Source organism: Armigeres subalbatus, chromosome 3 (assembly GCF_024139115.2).
Source record: "Armigeres subalbatus isolate Guangzhou_Male chromosome 3, GZ_Asu_2, whole genome shotgun sequence".
In the NCBI taxonomy this organism is placed as follows: Eukaryota; Metazoa; Arthropoda; class Insecta; order Diptera; family Culicidae; genus Armigeres; species Armigeres subalbatus.
Window position 1 is genome coordinate 158,052,072 of NC_085141.1, and position 19,950 is coordinate 158,072,021.

Consider the following 19,950-nt stretch of genomic DNA (forward strand, 5'->3'; position numbering starts at 1 on the left):
TTCATGCAAAATTTCCGGCTTCTGTTTGATCCAAATCTTGGACACCTGATTACACAGTATCAAGAAGAATAGTTCAAGACAAAATTTTCAAAACGACTTATCTGCTTTTGTAAACAAATATTCAAACGACGATTTGAAGAATCTGACAGCTCTCTCACGCAAACCAACACCACCAGTAGGTAGGCGAAGGTTTCCGCTACCTGTTGATGGTGTTGGTTTGCGTGGGAGAGCTCTCAGATTCGTCAAATCGTCGTTTGAATCTTTGTTTACAAAAGCAGAAAAGTCGTTTTGAAAATTTTATCTTGAATTGCAAACAACTCTAACTGGATAGCTTAAACTTGTTTGTGAATTGTTGCAATTTATGATTGAGCGTCTCGTCGAATCTGAATCAATTGATGTTGGCAACATTAGATATTTTGTATCTGAAGAAATGCTGAATGAATACAAAGCTCAGAAGTGGTGATGTCCCTGTGGCGGAAAATAACGAAGAAGAAGAAAGGAAACACAACCAAATATCATTGTTTTTACTATGATGAAAATCTGTAATCTGAGAAAAGTCTGGACAAAAACAGATAGGAAGTTGAGATTGTATCCCTTCATATAAGTATTTAGTTGAATCAATAATCAATAATAATACTAGACAATATTTACATTTATTACTAAATAATATAACATATCAAGTGTCAACCTGTAAAACAATTGTGTCTCAATCAACTTGTACATTCGAGGGCTTTAGAAGCTAATAAGTTTCGTTACAACTTTGGAGCCTAGCGATAAATAATAAAGTCTCTGCTGCCTCGACTAATTTAACCACAATATCCACGAACGAATCCCACTGTGCAATGGCATCAGAATTCTTTTATTTCGGTTTCGCGTGTGTTGCTTCCGGTGGGTTGCTGCCGTTTCCATGCTATGCACACGGCTTTTCTCCAGCGGTCCCACTGCCTAATCACCACTTTATCAGATGCCGGTACTGCTCGTTCACCGACACTCGTTTGATCGTTTCGTAGCCTAAGATAATGCTAAATGAGAACGCTGCCGATTGTACCAGCCGCGCGGTCAGACCCTTGAAGAACATGTGGAAATGTTCTTCGTGCCACAGCTCGCGGAACGCCATCTGCATCGAGTCTAGTCGCTGCACCTGCAAACGTGCCCGCACTATGTCCAGAGGGTTGGTGATGACGGTGGTGGTGAAGCCTCCTAAACTACCGGCCACACACTGGATGAACAGATGTGACACCCAAGGCGGGCATACCTTCAGCATTTCGTCCTGGTAAAGGTGGTAGAAAGCCCACCACATGGCCGAGTTGGGCACATACGCCATCAAACTTGCCACATACCCCCGGTAGAAACCCTTGAATCCATCCCGGCGCATCACCTCGCGGGCAATGTCTACCGTTATTCGTAACCTGCTACTCCTCTCGAAATTGATCCCCAGAGGATTCACACTGCTTCCTTTCAAACCACCAGCCGCGCCCATTCCGAGCACCATCGCGTGCTGCGATATCACGTCGAAGGGAACGATGATGGTTTGACCAACCAGCGAGGCCGCTCCACCCGCCACCAGAGATTTCGTTTGTTGACTAGCGCCGTTCTGAGTGAGAATATGCCGCACGCCCTCGTAGGTGCTAATGTAGAACACACCGGAGAAGATCTGCACCGACGAAATCCAGAAGCCACGATACAAGCCGGAAACGCCTTCGTTGCGATAGATTTTTATGCCTGCGTCGATCATCCCCTTATACACGTCGTTTTTGTATTGGACCTAAAAATAAAAAAATAATAGTAATGAAATATCTATACTTAACATACAATAAAATTACTGAGAAAGAGTTTAAAGAAAAGAACAAAATTTTGTGACCCCAAAATATCTCAATGTGTCAAACCCTAATCTTCTTATTTCTCCTTCTCGTTTTCAGGTATGATGTCAAATACCAGTCTAACATTAAGAGATTGTGAGCTTAATGGAGTTAAGATTGTTGAGTGACTGAACTGATTATGAGGTATGTGATTAAATATTGTAATACGCATCAATGTTGTCCTAAAGTTCTCAAAAAATCTGCTCTTCAATTTCTTAAAATTCTTGATATTTTTAATAAATTCATACTTTACTCCTAAAGACTAGATGAATACGAAATAAACGACTTTTCAATATGACTAAGCCTAGTCGCACTGAGTGAAATCAGAGGGACCTTGTATACGCCAGGAGAAAAATGAACGCTGTCATCAAAAGAAAAAAAATCATGAAAAATGTCGATAGCAAGAGATGGGATATTTATTTGAAAATGTAATTAAAATTTTGATTACATACATTATACATATACTGCTTATGACTGCATATTTGTCCCATACTTGCTGGGTTCCCTATTCATATGGGACAAATATGCGATTACAGACAGTATATTGAATTGATTATTAATATTTTTTCTTGAAATGAACCCGGTAAAGGTACTAATTTTGATGTTTATTGACTTTCTAATCCCGTGTAGTAATAAATCATTAAAAAAATCAATTCCAATTTTTCAAAATTATTTTAATTTTTAATTTGCTATAACCTTGCGTGTTATATTTTTATGATTCTACCTTTCCTCTGACGACAACGTTCATTCGGTTTTCCTAGTGTACTCAACAAGACCCATTAATAATTTTGCAATTCCGGATCATAATACATAACTGATTTTACGGTTCGGGTATGGTTGATAAAACGACGTAATTTTCCATGCCAATGAATTGGGTGCTTTAAAAACCATTATAACACTCACTATAATGGAAACCCAATATTAGAGCAGTTGTTATATGACTAGATTTTTCTCAATTAGCTTTTAGTGAGTATTCAAATATGTAGTGTATTCTTTGCGTCGGGTAATAAATAATGAAATATTTTGATGGACATGACATGAAAATTCTCCAAAGGCAGGTTCATCTATCCCTTCGTGGTTTGTAAGCTATGCAATGTGGCACGATAACATGGAATCTGCTTATTTTCTGCAGTAACATGATTTTTTGTCAAGAATGACCATGTGAAACAAATAAGATTATTTTAGTACAGATTCATCATATAAAAGGCCATTTTTCGTCATTGCAAAAAAAATAGTGTCGGTAACTTGTTGCAAATATTGTTTTTTTAGCATTCATAGTATTTATCCAACTCGGCAAGCCTCGTTGGGAAAGATCCATTAATTACGTAACGCAATTTTGAACTCCCCCTATGTCACTTTTTGTATGAAGCATCTGAAACATTTGTTTATGGGTTGTCACACTTCGAGCAACCCTCGCTTCTCCCTCCAAGCGTTACTACGTAATTAATGGATGTTCCTTTGGGTAAACGTACAACTCGTGCTGAAAAAATCATCTTTTTGCAACTAATTGCACAAACTACTATTTACATGTTAATCATGCAGACGTTTTCCTCGACATAAAGTACCTGAGCTAATATTTTGGTTTTGAGACCGAACGAATAGCTATTACTATTCAAAATATCAAACGAGGCCGTAAAAATAGGGTCTGATGTAATTTTTAATCATTTTTTCGTAAGCTTTAATTCTTCATAAATTCATAATAACATTGATTCAAACCTGTTCTAACCACAGCGGCAAATAGGACAACCTTCACAAAGATGTTGCAGGGGTAAATAGTAAAATTATTGGTTTGCATAGTAAGAGGAGGAGTTATTTATCACAAGGCACGTATGGGGGTAAAATGAGCACTTGTATCAAACTTTCACAAATTTATGATAAAAGTTGAGCAATTGTGAATCGGAAGTTCAAGAAACAAACCATATCAAATAACCAAGATAAAACTTCGAATATTGAAATTTAATTTAAAAATAACTGATATTCCAAAAAAAAATTTTTACTTTTTATTATTTTGATAATTAAGAGCTTTTCAAAAGTTATACCAGATTTTTCAAAAGGCTCTCATAATCTTAACTAGTTATATATACAGTGCTAGAGTTAAAAACAGAAAATTAAATGTTTCAAAAGGGTTTTAGAAGCGATGTTCATTTTACCACCAGGCAGTGTTCATTTTACCCGCACTATTTTTGTACATACGAAATTTCGATGTTTTTTATTTCGATGAAAAACTATATAAAACTATATAAAACAATGTTTATTAGCGAAAAAATTGTTCAGTGCAATAAGAATATGAGTTAAATTGTTGAACCAAGTGGTAAAACTTGCAAATTATCCTCGTTTTATGATTGAATTCAACGAAAGTCCTTAACGTGTTCATTTTACCACCTGTTCCCCTATTTGTTCCGTTCTGTAATCGGCCAGCAGTGTTTTTAGGCCCCTTATTAAATGTGCCACCGTTTGCTTAAGACGTTGATATGTAAAGATTGTCCACAGTTAAATTCTATCATTTAGAACTACTAGGGTAAAACGACCTATTATGGAGGGATTAAGCACCGTGTCAAAACAGAATTGATTACAAAAATTACCTGTTGGTCGATTTCCACATTGTATTAGTTGAATAGGATGCTCGTTAACCAAGGATATTAACGATCATTCAGTAATTTGCGTTTGATCATTTAGTAGTTTGTCCATAACACATTCCAGAAGCTGAATTTCAAAATATGTTGTATGGTGGACTACTAGTGCGAAGGTTTTTCTACAACTCTGCCTAATAGTTCGTTGTTTGATGAACAAAATTCCAATCATTTAGTTTAAGTTACTGCAACTAGCGCTCTAACTGCGTTATTAGTTGAATTCTAATAACGAACCATTAGGCAAAGTTGTAGAAAAACCTTCGCACTAGAAGTCCAACATACAACACGATTTGAAATTGAGCTTCTGGAATGTGTTATTGACAAGCTACTAAATGATCGAACGCAAATTACTGAATGATCGTTAACATCCTTGTCGTTAACTATAGTTTCGTTAGTTAGGTTAGTCCTATTGTTGCGGTATTGCATGTAATTCTTATGGGGAGCGATACCGCAACGATAGGACCTTACCACAAGGGTAACGGTACCAATAGTGGAGGTATTAGTAGATCTACAAAAGAAAATATTTTTAAAAATTTGATGATTATGGGAAATTTACAGCTTTAATATCTTAGCCAATAGATAAGCTAATAAATTTCCTAACAATAATGAGATTGATGTCATTTAACATGAACAACGACCAAATATTGTTTGCATCACTAATAGGTACACTGTTCCTTTAGTGGCGGTAAAAAATAATTTTGGTTTCCATAGTGGTGCTATCCATTGATTTCTTATGGGACTCGCCACTATTGGTACAGTTGTACCACTATAGGTGCAAGGGAGTCAATTTTATTAAGGAAAATCATCGTTTTCAATAGTTTTTCAAGCGAAATTTCAGGATAAGTTGCATTTAACAGCATATTTAAAGCACGACGCATCAACTGAAACCATCGTAAAGTGTATAAATATGATAAATCTCATGAAAACCCCACTACCTCCACTATTGGTGCTACCTCCACTAAAGGTACGGTTACCCTACCGCAATAATAGACTCAAGGGATTCAAATGTTTAACGAAAAATGTTGATTTTTCATCCTTTTGAACGGAATTTTGTCAAACAAAAGCTGCTCTAGTCGTTAATTCGAAGATTTTTAGCGTACCCACAATTGTTTTCAATGGTATTATATCCAGAATGGACTACTTTAACACTACCGCAACATTAGGACATACCACAACGATAGGACGTTTTACGTTTTTTAGCTAAACATAAGTCAATGTCATGAATTTATCAGGGACTACTACAGTATGTATTTATGCTTAAGCTAACGCATAACTATTTCACTCTAATTCTTCAATACATACGAATTCTTAAACTGTTCTATTGAAAAATGTGTAAAGGCGATGTATTCTCTGAGCAGCAAAAATCGCATTCTAACATTCCTTCCCGCTTCGTAAATGACTGTAAGAACGTGACCGGCGCCGTTATTGATCATTATTATGTTTGGATCACTAAAACTTGTACAGTGCGAATGTTTTCAAAATTAGTGATTAAATCGGGTTGAAAACGTAATAAAATTCAATACGATCTACTAGCATATTATACATACACCGAAGGTAGACAAAATCGGGTGAACACTGTATACGAATGCATTTCTGATACACATCCAAGGCATCTTGATATTTATGATAGGTTCAAAAAGATCAAGATTTTTAGGAAAAATATTTTGGGTTATTTGTGGGATTTTTTAGTAAGGATTATAAAACTTTGTAGACATCTTTCGGTTTTATAAGCCCTCTTATTTTCTAAAAGTAACAATATTCTTGAAACATCTACGACATTCGGTCATTTATTTATTCAGCTTACATCTAAACAGATAACACTGAATCAACAATTTGACGCCACAATACACAGTCGAAAAATCGTTTTGAATCTTGTCCGCCGGGCGCAGGGCTGTTGACCGGCATTCTTGCAACATACCTTGCCCATTGGACGCTGCCAGCTTCAGCCACCTTCTGAATACTGGATAGAGTCGGGTGAGCTTGGGGTTCATCCTTCGTCGTCATGCACCGTTATCTTGAGAAACGCAACAGCACGCGTCTTTCGAATACCCAGAGTGCTTGGAAGTCTTTCTCGAGCTTGGTTTAAGTTTCATGTCCGCAGAGGACCACCGGTCTTATGCGTGTTTTCGTTTTGTATATGGTATATTTGGTACTGGAATGAATCTTTTTTGAACACAGTTTCTTCTGGAGCCCGTAGTAAGCCATCCCTGAATAAGCTAGTTCCCAGCTGCAGATGCATATTTTTAACGTAAAAATCCTTTTTTTCAGCTTCTAATGTTTATTGGGATAGATGATACGCCTTCATGTTTCACGACTAACACCACCGCGAATGTTGCTCTGTCTATCATAACACTGCTTCCCAGCAACACCCTGTCGCGCTCGATTCCGCCTACCAGCATTTGTTTTGCCTTCAAAGCATTCAACACTAGTCCAACTTGTGTTGCCTCACCTTTAGGCGGGTGAACAGTTGTGCCATATTTTCAAATCTCCACATCATCCGCGAAACAAACAAATCTAGCATGATTTTTGAAAACGTCGTATGTCCGAATGACTCTTCTTCTTCTTCTTATTGGCATTACATCCCCACACTGGGACAGAGCCGCCTCGCAGCTTAGTGTTCATTAAGCACTTCCACAGTTATTAACTGCGAGGTTTCTAAGCCAGGTTACCATTTTTGCATTCGTATATCATGAGGCTAGCACGATGATACTTTTATGCCCAGGGAAGTCGAGACAATTTCCAATCCGAAAATTGTCTAGACCGGGACCGGGAATCGAACCCAGCCACCCTCAGCATGGTCTTGCTTTGTAGCCGCGCGTCTTACCGCACGGCTAAGGAGGGCCCCGAATGACTCTTCACTAATATCAAAACTAGTTTTGCTTTTATTACAACATTTCCGCATCAACAAGCTAGACAAAGCTATTTTCTTATATCTCGCTGAAAAAAATCCGATGTGAATATTAGCATGGCTTCGTAATAATCGAAAGAGAAAGTAAACAAAGAGAGCCTCTCTTTTGGACTTACGACCTTTTAAAAAATCATGCGAGAAATAGACAGATTTGACTGGATTTGTTTAAAATCGTAGCCCGACTGCACTGCCGAATTTAGCCGGAAGGGGGGCCTGGGAGAGAGCTTGTGGCATAACATCCCCCACTGGGGCATTGCCGCTTCGCTGCTTAGTGTTCATTAAACACTTCCACAGTTATTAGCCACGAGGTTTCTAAGTCAAGTTTCCATCTTTGCATTCGTATATCATGAGGCTAACACGATGATACTACGTAATTAACACAGGTTGAAGTTGAAACGTTTCGTCTGAACCCATAGGCCTTTTCATGTGACACTGCCGAGACTGCACTTGTGAATCTTTTCAAAACAATTACTTTGACAGTATTATCAAGGAACCCAGTTTTAAGGTCACTCCTGACGGAATCCTGACGGAGGAATCCAAGTGTGCCGTGCTCGCGAGTGAACGTGTTTTAGTTCCGTCACGTCATTTTTGTGTTGTTTCGGCCTGTTAATAAAAAAATATATATCCAAAAATTTATGTGCTAGAGATCCCGTGTATTATTTTTATGTTCTTTTCGAAAATATGTATCGCGAGATTGTGATCGGGAAGTAAATTCTGTGTTTAAGAAAAATGCCGGATCCAGGAAGCTGTTCTAAAAAGGACATAGCAAGGTTTTGTGAAAAGGAGCACTGCAAAATACGACTCACCAGAACGAAGCATATAATGAAACATTAGTGGATCCGAAAGTGAATTAACCACAGGTTGGATGAATCGTTGCTGACTGAGGATTGCAGTGGAAAGTAAAAGCACGCGATGGTGCATCTTCTATAACGCTTTGAGTCGGGTTTCCAGATACCAATTTGGTGAGATTGTTCTAATTTGCGCTCTAATTTCATTAAAACAAACTAAATACGTGCTGGATTGAATAATCCGGAAGTTTGTTTATGGATCCATTATCCAATTGATAATGGTAGCATAAACAGGCGGGGCTTATTGTAAGCGAAAGTGACCTCGGACTGGTCATGAAATACCAGGCAGTCTGAAATGGGTCTCTGGAGCTGCAATAGAGCTAGCACTTTCTAACTCCCGGACTAAATCTGACTGTTTAAACAATCAGCTTTCTTCCATAACATCACTGCCAGACAGTGGGGGTTAGTTTGTACACACACACACACACACACTGCCGAGACTGCACTTGTTTACAATCGCGAGAGCCTTGCCAATATGTTTTATTTCTGCCAGATGTTGTTGTATTTTCTCTAATACAGCTATATTTGTGATCTTGGTTATAGTGGGGATCAGTGCTATCGGCCTTTTTCCTTGTACTGTTCCTTGGTCGCGTCCCGGTTTTGCTATAGCAACGATATTTACTTCCTTCAGTTGATGTGTTAGATATAAACATTTGATTTATTTGTTCTAAGATGACTTCTCTTACTTCTCTTACATGTCCCCATATGGGGCTGATTTCGCGTTTTTTGTTGCTAATATTCTGTTCCATTTATCTGCGTCCATCATGTAGTATCTACAAACCGGTCTATATGGTATTGGAACCTCGATGTCTACATCGTTTACTCCGACGTGTAGATCCAAAAAGTCTGTCGCCATTTGTTCGTCTTCTTGGATCGGTTGTTGACTCTTTTACTTCTTTTTCCCGATATTCGAAAAATTTTGTTCCACAAAACCTTCGAGCTTGTTTGTGGGTCGGTTTTGATTCCTTGATTTTTTAATTTGGTGAAATGTGCCGAACATTTTTTGACTTCTATAGCGTTTCCTATTGTGCTCCGTAAGTGGAACCTCTTGGCCGCCTCCATCTTACCCTTCCATGCCCTCTCCACTGTGTCATTTCACCAAGACTTGGGTGTGTATCTGCTAGGTTTTCGATTCTTCGACACATTGCTTAATTTTTCCTTTGAACTCCTCGAAACTGTTGCTGTCATCTCTGTTCCAGCTTGAGACCTCTTCGAATACTTTTTTTGTGATTCAAAAAGGTTGGCCTGGAATTTTTGTCCGGTTCGTCCAAATACGTTTCGATCAGCACATGTTTACTTCTTCCAATGTGTTTATGAAGGACTTTCCATTCCACACGCAAAAAAAACGTTCATGAATTCATGAACTAACGAGTTCAAGGTGTATTTTTTAGGGAACAACAGTCACGGATTCGGGAATACAGTCACGTTTTCTGGTAAAGGTGACTGGTGTTCCCGAATCCATGAATTAAATCACGATGTATTTTTGCTGATTCACGAATTCAGGAACCCTTTTTTTGCGTGCAGACATGGAAAAAGTCCTGTCGAGCAAAATGTTAAATCGATAGTTGTCGCTTGTTTTGCAGTGTCTAGTAGAATGAATGTTTTTGATCCATCTTTCATCAATATGAAAATTGAAACATTCATGGCGTTTAGTAGAATTGCTTTTTCCTATCGCTGTACCTTGATTTCCGTTTCAAATGAGTTAGCCGCCATCGATGATTACAATATCCAGACGTAAAATTTTTACGTGAATTGATGGGGTTTGCTGTTGATTGTGCGTTGGTTTGGTTGTTTGTTGTTGCTTCGCTGCTTCACGTAGTTGGTTCTTCCATTTTTCTGCTTCCGTGGCCTTGAACTTATTGAATAAGGGCACACCATTCACTTGATTCATTTCGTCCGTTCTTTTCTTCTTCTGCATTTTTACAATTTGGTCCGCTGTGTTTGTTGATCTTTCGTAATCTTCGGAGCGTTTCCTTGGCCGAGTGGGTAGAACTGTGCGTGTTTTGTACTTCCCGGCTGTCATGGTTGCGAAAGATTCAGCCGGCGTCGGCTCCTGAGTGCCTTCGACGAGCGCTTCATAGTAGTTGCGTGTTTGGATGGAGTACTGTGTTCCACTGCTTCAATCGCGGTTAGATTCGTTGTTAGATCGCTTGCACATTGTTTTGCCTTTGTACATTCCGGGCAACTGATATCCATAGTCTTATGCTCCACTCAACAATACAAGCACCTTTTGGGTTGTTTACACGCATTTAATTATTCTCAACACTAGGTGACGTGGGATGTATACAACAAGTTTACCGAAATAATCAGTAAAACAATTACTGAATTGATCGGTACTTTTTGACATTTTATGATCATTTCGAGTTACCGAGTTTTTCAGTAATGGAAAACTTTACCGACTTTAGTCAGCTGTTCAAAAACTCAGTAAAAATTTACCGACTTCTGTAAATGAAAGTAACAGCGTAGGCTCAATAATTCTTGTCTTTCAAATTGGCATCCGTTGTTAGTCTATTCGCAATTTGGTTATAGTTATAGTGTTATAGTTGTTGATGTAGACCAGGCCTGCCCAAACTTTTTAAATATTTTCAAAATAATTATTTTTTACATATTCTAGAAAACTTAACACGATTTTATTACGTTCAAACAATCTTTTTTGTTTATTTTGTTTTCGTCGTTGCATCAAAACATTAAATTATTCTATTCACACCGTTTACCTGATGTGGAAATTTCGTTACTTTACCAGCATATTGAACAGATTTGCATGAACTGTTTTCAACAGGATGAGAGAAATGTACCAGTTTTTAGCAAACCCACTGTGCCAAGGTGCTTTTTGTTCAAGTTATTGAGATGTTTGGCGATATCTGCTCGAAAATCCAATTCAATTATCTATTGAGAATCATTCAGCAGTAGAAATAGTGCCATTTTTTTTTTTTCAAAAAGAATAAAATCTCAAGCATAAAAATTCACAATAATACAGCAAGTTTTCGTTAACATTATTCATAATTGGTACCTATGTGATCGCTTTTCCTTGCTTAGAATTGTTACAACGCCATTTTTCTTTCCTGTCATTGTTGGTGCACCATCAGTCGAAAGGTCATTTAAGTTTTCCAAGGAAAAAAAAGTTCTTCTAGTTAGACAAGTCTTAACAGGTTTAGTTAGACAGGTCCTCAGGTTTCCTTGTTAGTTGTTCTTTGCATTGGGAATAATGCTAGCAATTTCTCTGTCATTCGAAAATGACCATGAAGAAAGCCACTTTTGCCACGTTTTTTGCGTCAGTATTTACGTCGTTTGCGAATATGAAGCTGGCAGCTTTCTCACGTCAAGTAGCTTTCAAATCTTCTGCGAAAACTTTTACTCTTCACCGTGTTCCGGAGGCTGTTTTCTTAGGACACGATGTCAACAATCACCGAAATGCATTCCTTAATAAGTTCTCCGTCCTGGAAAGGTTTCATCCGTTTTGCCCAAATTTTACTAATAGCAAAACTGGCCTGTACTGCATTTTCTTTGCATTAGCTTGAGTAAAGAGAGCTTGTTGCATCTATAATCCATTATCCAATAATTTGAATAAATAAATGGACATTCAAATTGAAACCTTTGAAATTCAGTCAACTTTTGTTTCCTACCTTGGCCTTTTCAAATATCATATTTCATAGAATGCTTGAATTCAGATTTTATTCATTCTATATAGCGAAACTTTCCAAATAAATCAAGCAAACCGGCCTTCCTTTTCCCAACGTGAACATAAACTACTTTGACTAATCTTTATTGGAAACGCGATGTCGGTTGCTTATGCAATCATTTCAAATTATGTAAAATATTATTTTCGTTTCAAATTCAAATTAATGGTTTTGCAGCGCGAACTTTGATTTAAAACTTACATATTAAATTATGAGGTTGCAAGGTGGATCGATCAAGTGGAGGACGACTTGCGGACTGCAGACTGCGTGGTTGGCGAAGTGCAGCCATGGACCGAGCTGAATGAAGAAGTCTTTTATGTGCAGCACAGGCCACTCCGGCCTTAGTCTGATGATAAATAAATAATATTAAATTATGAATAATAAAAAAAAACTTTTGGAGCTAGATAGAAAACCTGGCGGGCCGATTATGAGTTTATTTTTCTTACATGCCGCAGGCCACAAAACATGGCGCCGAGGGCCGCATCCGGCCCGCGGGCCGTACGTTGGGCAGTCCTGACGTAGACCATTAGTTTGTTCCTTTCAACCTGTTTTATTTCGGTGATGTGAGTTAAAAACTTTTTAATGAATAATGTATTATTTTTCCTGAAGAATGTATGAAGGGTGGAAGGGAAGAATATCAGTAGCTGATATATCTCCACTGGCGTCTTCCTCCCCTTCATATACGGGAGCTTGAAGGAAGGTCGTGCGATATATGCCATCACAAATATTGCCCTCCGCTCGCTTTCAAATCGACTTCTATAAAAACATTCTTCATGCCTGCCGTATCCTAACGGAACTATCAATTCTTTACTTTCGCCTCTAATGCTATCATGAACATGTACGTCCAAGTTTGGAAGATGATATTAGCATTTCCATATCATTGTAAATCGTTTAACTTCACGTAGAAGTAACACACACGAAATCATTAATTTAGTATTATTTTTATTATTTTGAACGGAATTTGTCAAACAAAATGTGTTCTAGTGGTTGATTCGAGAAGTTTTAGCGAATCAACAATTGTTTTGGATGCTATTATATCCAGGACTGACTATTTAAACACTATCGCAACCTTAGGACATACCACAACTATAGAACGTTTTATAGTTGTTAGAATTGGTTGGAAATTGTTGATAGTTGTTTGGTGAACGGTTTTGAACTATGGCCCATTTTGGCCTTTCGATTCAGTTTCGACTGCTTTCACTAGATAATTTTCAAAAATTTGGACGAATAGTCATCAAGTTTAATACCATATTTAGGAGTCGAAATAAGTTTTAATTAAACGTGGTCAGTTGAAATGTCAGCAATTGAAATTTATCAAGATGTATCGCATTTCCTATCATTATTTTTCTTAAACTGACTCGGGATTGATTGATACCTTATTTGAACAAACTTTTAGAACTTTTTTTGTTTGATGGGAACATGACTTCAGCGCTACTAATAAGAAAACTACTTCGGCACAAAACTTATCCAACTGAATACTCTGAAAAATATTTTACAAAAACTGTTTGGATCAGGCGTGAACAACAGACTATAATGACTGATAGACTTATTATTTATAAATGATGATTTGCAAGTTTTTTTTGTTGGGCTCAGAACTTAAAATATTCATCTTCATGAAGCAACTTCGGTCCGAGGGCTACTAAAACTTGTAACATCAGACATAACTGCAACTGGAAGAATTTAGATATCACGGCGACATACATACTGACAAACAGAACAACAGAGTAGAAAGGGGGCGAGGTTGGAATTAAACCCACGACCTCCTGCTTATAAAACAGAAGCGGTAGCCACTACACCACCGAGCTTGTCTATATATTATTTTTCGATCAATGATTATTGTCAAATACTGAACGAACTTTTTGAGCTCCTGTTATTGATAAGGTAACTGCCAAAATTTTGAAAAACTACGGCACAAGACCACCATCTTAACTGTATACAATGTTCAAGAGATCATCGTCGTTAAATTTATTGTTGGTTTGTCCTCGAGAAGATTGAACGTACGGATCTTTGCTAAACTGAACTACCAAAAAAAAAAATGAAATCAAAGAAGTGTGAGCTTTCATTAGTCAAACCTTAGAAGCAGTAAAAAACGAATTAGATATTTCAAGAATTAATTAAATAGAGTCCTATTCAAATCAGCATCTCCTCAGGTTTTAAATATAAAGCGATAACCTACGGTAGCTTTACCTTCTGATTAAATTCAATATTATGACATGCTTTATCTCGTACCATTAAGCCATCACCGATGTATTGTATCAAATCAAATTTCAAATACTTTGCTAACCAGTCAGCAATCAAAATTTGTAGAAATCAAGAAATGAATTAAAGTTGAAACCGAAAATTGATAATGCTTTATAATAGGTATGTCCAGACAACAGGCTTCGCTATCTTGACAAGATAATTTGTTGAAACCTATTGTATTAGAAGAAAATTCAGAAACCTATTGTATTATGAAGAGTGGAAGACTTGCACTCGTTCATAATTTTCTAACTTCAAAATTTTTATATAAATGGAATTTTGAAAATAAAATCGGTTCCAATACGTAATTCATTCTTTCGGCAATTGGCGTGTCGAGGATCACTGCATCCAATACTGATAGAGCTCTAGCAAAACCGCTCGCTACAATGTAGATAACTTCTAACAAGCAACCTTCCACATCGCATCGCAACAAAACAACATCGGCTTCATGCACGCAGTTTACGGCTACCTACATATGTCGTCGATGCAAACAAATGTAACTGGTGTGAGTCGAATCAGCGAAAATGCAATTGTAATTTTCCCTGGAGACAAGCCCACTTTTTTAGCTTATGGCATTCATTATTCTGGCAGTGAAGCTGCCCCATCTCATAGCTTGCTTCCATTATATCGTACCTGTAGTTGTGTTTTGATCACGGTCAACGGAAATAACGCACAGCGCACCGAAAATGAGCTCAGCATCGACAGCGGGAAGAATTTCTTCTTGTCCATCATATCCCACTCGATAGTTTTGATGAAGGCTTCGCCGCTTTCCATCGTCGTTATTTCTTCCACAGGTGGTTCACAGTGTCCTCCGAAACGATGTGATACCTTTTGTATCCAATGTTCGATAGAGCAGATGACCGGATGACGTCACGCCTGTTTCCGACTCATTGTATTCTGGGTAAGCCGGAAAGGTGATGGATGAATGCCGCGCTCGGAATCAACGACAACAGTCACCTTTGCTCTGCTGCGAACTTTTGCGCGACTTCTTCTGCGTCACGATATTCTTTTGTGACTGGCTCAGATAACAACACCTTATCTACACGTTTCGTCAGCTTTGCATCACACAGAGCTCTTTGCCGAGCACAAGACCTTCGCGTGACCCCGAGGCAAACTGAAAAATCATCAACACTATGCTACGATTATGATGTAGATTTCATTCGTGGTCCGATCAGAGATTTCTTTCGAAAATTCCGGGCACCTCAATTGGAGCTTGCAGTCCAAACACGATGTTTATGTAACTGGACGAAGATGCTGATAGCCAATGACCGTCGCAAACAAACACAGATCCTCTTGGAAATTCTCAGCTGAGCCGAAGCAGCTCACACTCACGGAAGTTTTATGAGGAACCCATTTGTGTCGTTCACCTTGAAACCGACAGATTTCTCGTCGCCTTTGATGGTGAGGAAAAAAATTTCCAATTGAAAAATCCTATCACCAGCACTTTGTGCAGGTCAGCCACTGAAAAATTAAAGAGCTAGCTAGCTCGGACAGAAACTTTTCCACAAACAGGAGCGACGTCTCAGTTTCACCTTTTCTTCTGCAAATTCAAACACTTTATGAGCACTATCTGAACTCTGGTCTGGTAACACTTGGGTATGTGTGCTGCTAGTGCTAATATGAGTAGCGAAAAAGGAGAACAGTTTTTACTATAATCAAACGGAAGTAAACTGGTGAATGATGATGAAACCGCTGAATTGGGGCCACCACTGTCAACAGTTCCCGTATTCCGCGTATTAGTTCCACTTCTGCTCTGTCAGGTGAGGATGATTTTTTGTGTTTACCACCCCACCATGGCTGAGCATGTGAGTAGGAGATGGATTCTGTACTGCTACTTTGCTGAATTCAAATTGTCAAGAGTGTCAGTGCAATGAGTTGGTGTGCGTTCTATGGGTGGTTTGTTTACTTTTTATAAAACTCGAGTGTGTTAGTGCGTCTTCATTGGGAAACGGAGTGGCGATTTGAGGTTTTTATTTCTAAAACGAAAACGGCTAGAGAAAAGATATTTTAGTTACTACACGTAAAAAAAATTAATGTTATATATTATTAAGATTTCTAATACTTTTTTGCAGAAGCAGTCACTTAATGATATGTATAGGAAAAAACTTATACATCGCATTAGTCACATACATTCCGAAACTTATACTTTTCATTAACTTATGAATGTTATTATCTTGATATGGGACCATTCATTAGGTGGCATAATGAAGAGTATAAGTATTTTTGAATGTTTTTTTGGCATAACACATAAGGTTATTGTTTTACGTGTAGATAAAGATCGACATCGAGTCGAGTACGAGACACTGAAGACGGCCTTACTGTTGAGGTCGAAATACGTATCTGTCAAGATACAATTAAGTGGTGGAATTCAATGGGATTGTATTAACTCTTCTTATGACAAGTGATTGAAAATATAATTATAACAAATGATATGATATGGAATTATGTATGCCTATTTTTCTGATTTGTTTCAAAGAAACAAATGATTTTAATTGAGGAACATATAGAAGCATGAACAAAAAAATCTTCTCAGAAAAGCAAAAACGTAAAAATTGAAAGGGATTTCAAAAATTTCTTCAGTGGTATGGATGTATGTGTGCGTATGTGTGCAAATTCTGAAATTTACTACCATAAAAATCTAGCTCATTTTTAAGGTATTGAAAAAGTTTAGTTTTACCAAATTAGGCATCCATAAGGCGAAATATATGTTATTATTGAACGCTATTGAGTTTCGCTCAGATCAATGACTGATTTAGTTAGTTCTGGATTAATTAATATCGAGGTCTCTGGAAAGTACGAGTACAATATATGCAACCAGCGTTACGATAGTTACTAACCGTGTCTGTTCGAGAGGCTGTTCGGCCACATTGAGAGTTGACGTAAAGTCAATGTCAACTTCTCTCCACGAACAGCCTAGATAGCCGTGTGGTGTCGGCAGCTGGTTATCTGGCTAAGAATAACATTACGGATTGCCTGTTCCAGTGGTAAAAGTCCACCATACAGGTGACCCCTAATTTTCGGTGTGATGCGGCTTTATGCTTACCGTGCCTACGAATGAATGGTTGGGGGGGTCTAATAAGAACCTAACCGCAAACGGAGCCTGTGAAGCACCAGGGCCCCCTTCACAGTATTTTAGCCCTCGCTGCGCTAACCGGAGCTATGGCGTAGTTGACTTTTTACTTCTCCGAGATAATCGGCTACTCTTATTCAACTTCATCATGAGGTTAAATAAGAGTAGCGTTATGAATATGTGTTTTTCTTAGTTTTCAACAAATTGTCACCTATATGGATTCGCATTATGCGTTTTTCACAGTGTACTCTGTGTCTCGTCTTTGACGTTCGGCTTTGGCTACTCTTGTTCATCCTCAACGTGAGTGCGGGGTTTTGAATATGTGTTTTACTTAGTTTTTCAACAAACTTCCACCTATATGGATTCGCATTATGCATTTATTTTTTACAATGTACTTTGTGTTTGTCACCTATATGGATTCGCATTAAGCGCTTTTCACAGTGTACTCTGTGTTTCGTCTTTGACGTTCGGCTTCAGCTACTCTTGTTTAATCTCAACTTGATGTTGAATAAGGGTGGGATTATGAATATGTTTTTTTTACTTAGTTTTTCAACAAATTTTCACCTATATGGATTCGCATTATGCGTTTTTTTTACAATATACTTTGTGTATGTTACCTTTATGGATTCGCATTATGCGTTTTTCACAGTGTACTCTGTGTCTCGTCCTTAACGTTCGGCTTCGGCTACTCTTGTTCAATCTCGACGTGAGGTTAAATAAGAGTGGAGTTATGAATATGTGTTTTAATTAGTTTTCAACAAATTGTCACCTATATGGATTCGCATTATGCGTTTTTCACAATGTACTTAGTGTATATTACCTATATGGATTCGCATTATGCGTTTTTCACAGTGTACTCTGTGTCTAGTCCTTGACGTTCTGCTTCGGCTACTCTTGTTCAATCTCAACGTGAGGTTAAATAAGAGTGGGGTTATGGATACGTGTTTTACTTAGTTTTCAACAAATTGTCACCTATATGGATTCGCATTATGCGTTTTTTTACAATGTACTTTGTGGATGTTACCTATATGGATTCGCATTATGCGTTTTTCACAGTGTACTCTGTGTTTCGTTCTTGACGTTCGGGTTCGGCTACTCTTGTTCAATCTCAACGTGAGGTTCAATAAGAATGGGGTTATGAATATGTGTTTTACTTAGTTTTCAACAAATTGCCACCTATATGGATTCGCATTATGCGTTTTTTTACAATGTACTTTGTGTATGTTACCTATATGGATTCGCATTATGCGTTTTTCACAGTGTACTCTGTGTCTCGTCTTTGACGTTCGGCTTTGGCTACTCTTGTTCATCCCCAACGTGAGTGTGGGGTTATGAATATGTGTTTTACTTAGTTTTTCAACAAACTTCCACCTATATGGATTCGCAATATTCCTTTTTTTTTTTACAATGTACTTTGTGATTGTCACCTATATGGATTCGCATTATGCGTTTTTCACAGTGTACTCTGTGCTTCGTCTTTGACGTTCGTCAATTGTTACATCCTCTGTGTTTTTGTGACCTCTCTTTAGTCCCTAGCTGAATACGTGTGAGTCTACATAATTGGCTTTCCTATAAATGGTTCCATTCTCCTTTCCAACTTCACTTCCTCTTCCTTTCCCCTTTTCACTTCCTTTTCCGTCAGGTAAATGATGAGAAAGGCCAGTGAAGGCGATGGCACAAATCTCCCAAATTGAGGGGAACGTGCCTCCTGAGCCGACGTTCTGATACCTGATACCTGATAGTTCTGGATTAATTAATATCGAGGTCTCTGGAAAGTACGAGTACAATATATGCAACCAGCGTTACGATAGTTACTAACCGTGTCACAATAGTTATTCAATCCGACGAGCGCCTCATAGATAGGCAGCATGAAGTACAGTACGTTATCATTCGTTTAGTTGTCACTCAGCCCATGACATCCGCCTTTGGGCAGGCAATTATTTTGTCACTTTCACGGTAAATCGCCGTGGGAAGCTGAGTAGTTTTATCTCGTTTTAAATACTGGAGTCTGAAAATTTGTTCCTTATAACTAAGGAAGGGTCAAAATCTCACTGTAGGTGGATTAATCTGGGTTTTTGTAAAGACACATAACAATTCCTATTTTCTATTGTAAAACTGCCATTTACAATAGGCTTTATTTTTAAAAAGAATATTCTTTAATGTTATTCTATTTTAAGCCACAATAGCGTACTGTTACAATAATTTTTATTGTAATTCTTTTTGGGATTTTTATTAGGGTCGCTGCGAGTGGTTGATGGCTTAATTCTAGATTGCTTTGAGAATAGGTCGTATGTGCAAATGAGAGGATCTCTTTGTTCACGCTCTTTTTCGCTAATAGATGGGCAAGTTTTGCATTTTTTACTACTACGTGGTCTAATAGCCTATTCAGATTACGCCATTAATGACATAATAATTGGCGTTTCAGGGTAAATACGCTTTATGATGTCATTATTTACGTAATATTCCATACATTTTGCGCTGTCAGAAGATACCCGCTAAAAAGAGTCATAAAGAATTCATTACGAACAATTATTACGAGAGAGCTTTCGTTCTAACTGGGATGCAGGGAGAAATTCAACAAAACAAAACTGACAAGCATCACGCTCTCTTTGCCAGAGAGAATTCTCTCTGTTTTCATTTCGTTTCGTAGTTGACAGTCATGCTCTTTCCGTCGCAGCAGGGTCGAATGCATGTTAGATGGAAATCTACTGAGCGCTGAA

The 19,950-nt window shown here is 38.0% G+C and overlaps 2 protein-coding genes across 11 annotated transcripts in view; one reads left to right on the forward strand and one right to left on the reverse strand.

The window, feature by feature from the left end:
- LOC134220566 (signal peptide peptidase-like 3) overlaps nt 1-19,950 on the forward strand; it is a 149,900-nt gene that overhangs the window by 111,791 nt on the left and 18,159 nt on the right. Inside the window, exon 3 of one of the 10 annotated variants that reach the window (XM_062699660.1) lies at nt 1,920-2,003. The exons of the other annotated variants lie outside the window; for them this stretch is intronic. The gene's annotated coding sequence lies outside the window, so the exon portion shown is untranslated. The remainder of the gene's footprint in view (nt 1-1,919; nt 2,004-19,950) is intronic. 10 annotated transcript variants of the gene reach the window in all.
- LOC134220567 (solute carrier family 25 member 44) lies at nt 635-15,931 on the reverse strand. Its single transcript, XM_062699661.1, has 2 exons — nt 14,794-15,931; nt 635-1,765 (listed from the first exon to the last, which is right to left on the reverse strand). Exons 1-2 carry the CDS (start codon nt 14,932-14,934, stop codon nt 950-952), a joined length of 957 nt encoding a protein of 318 aa, XP_062555645.1. The 5' UTR covers nt 14,935-15,931; the 3' UTR covers nt 635-949.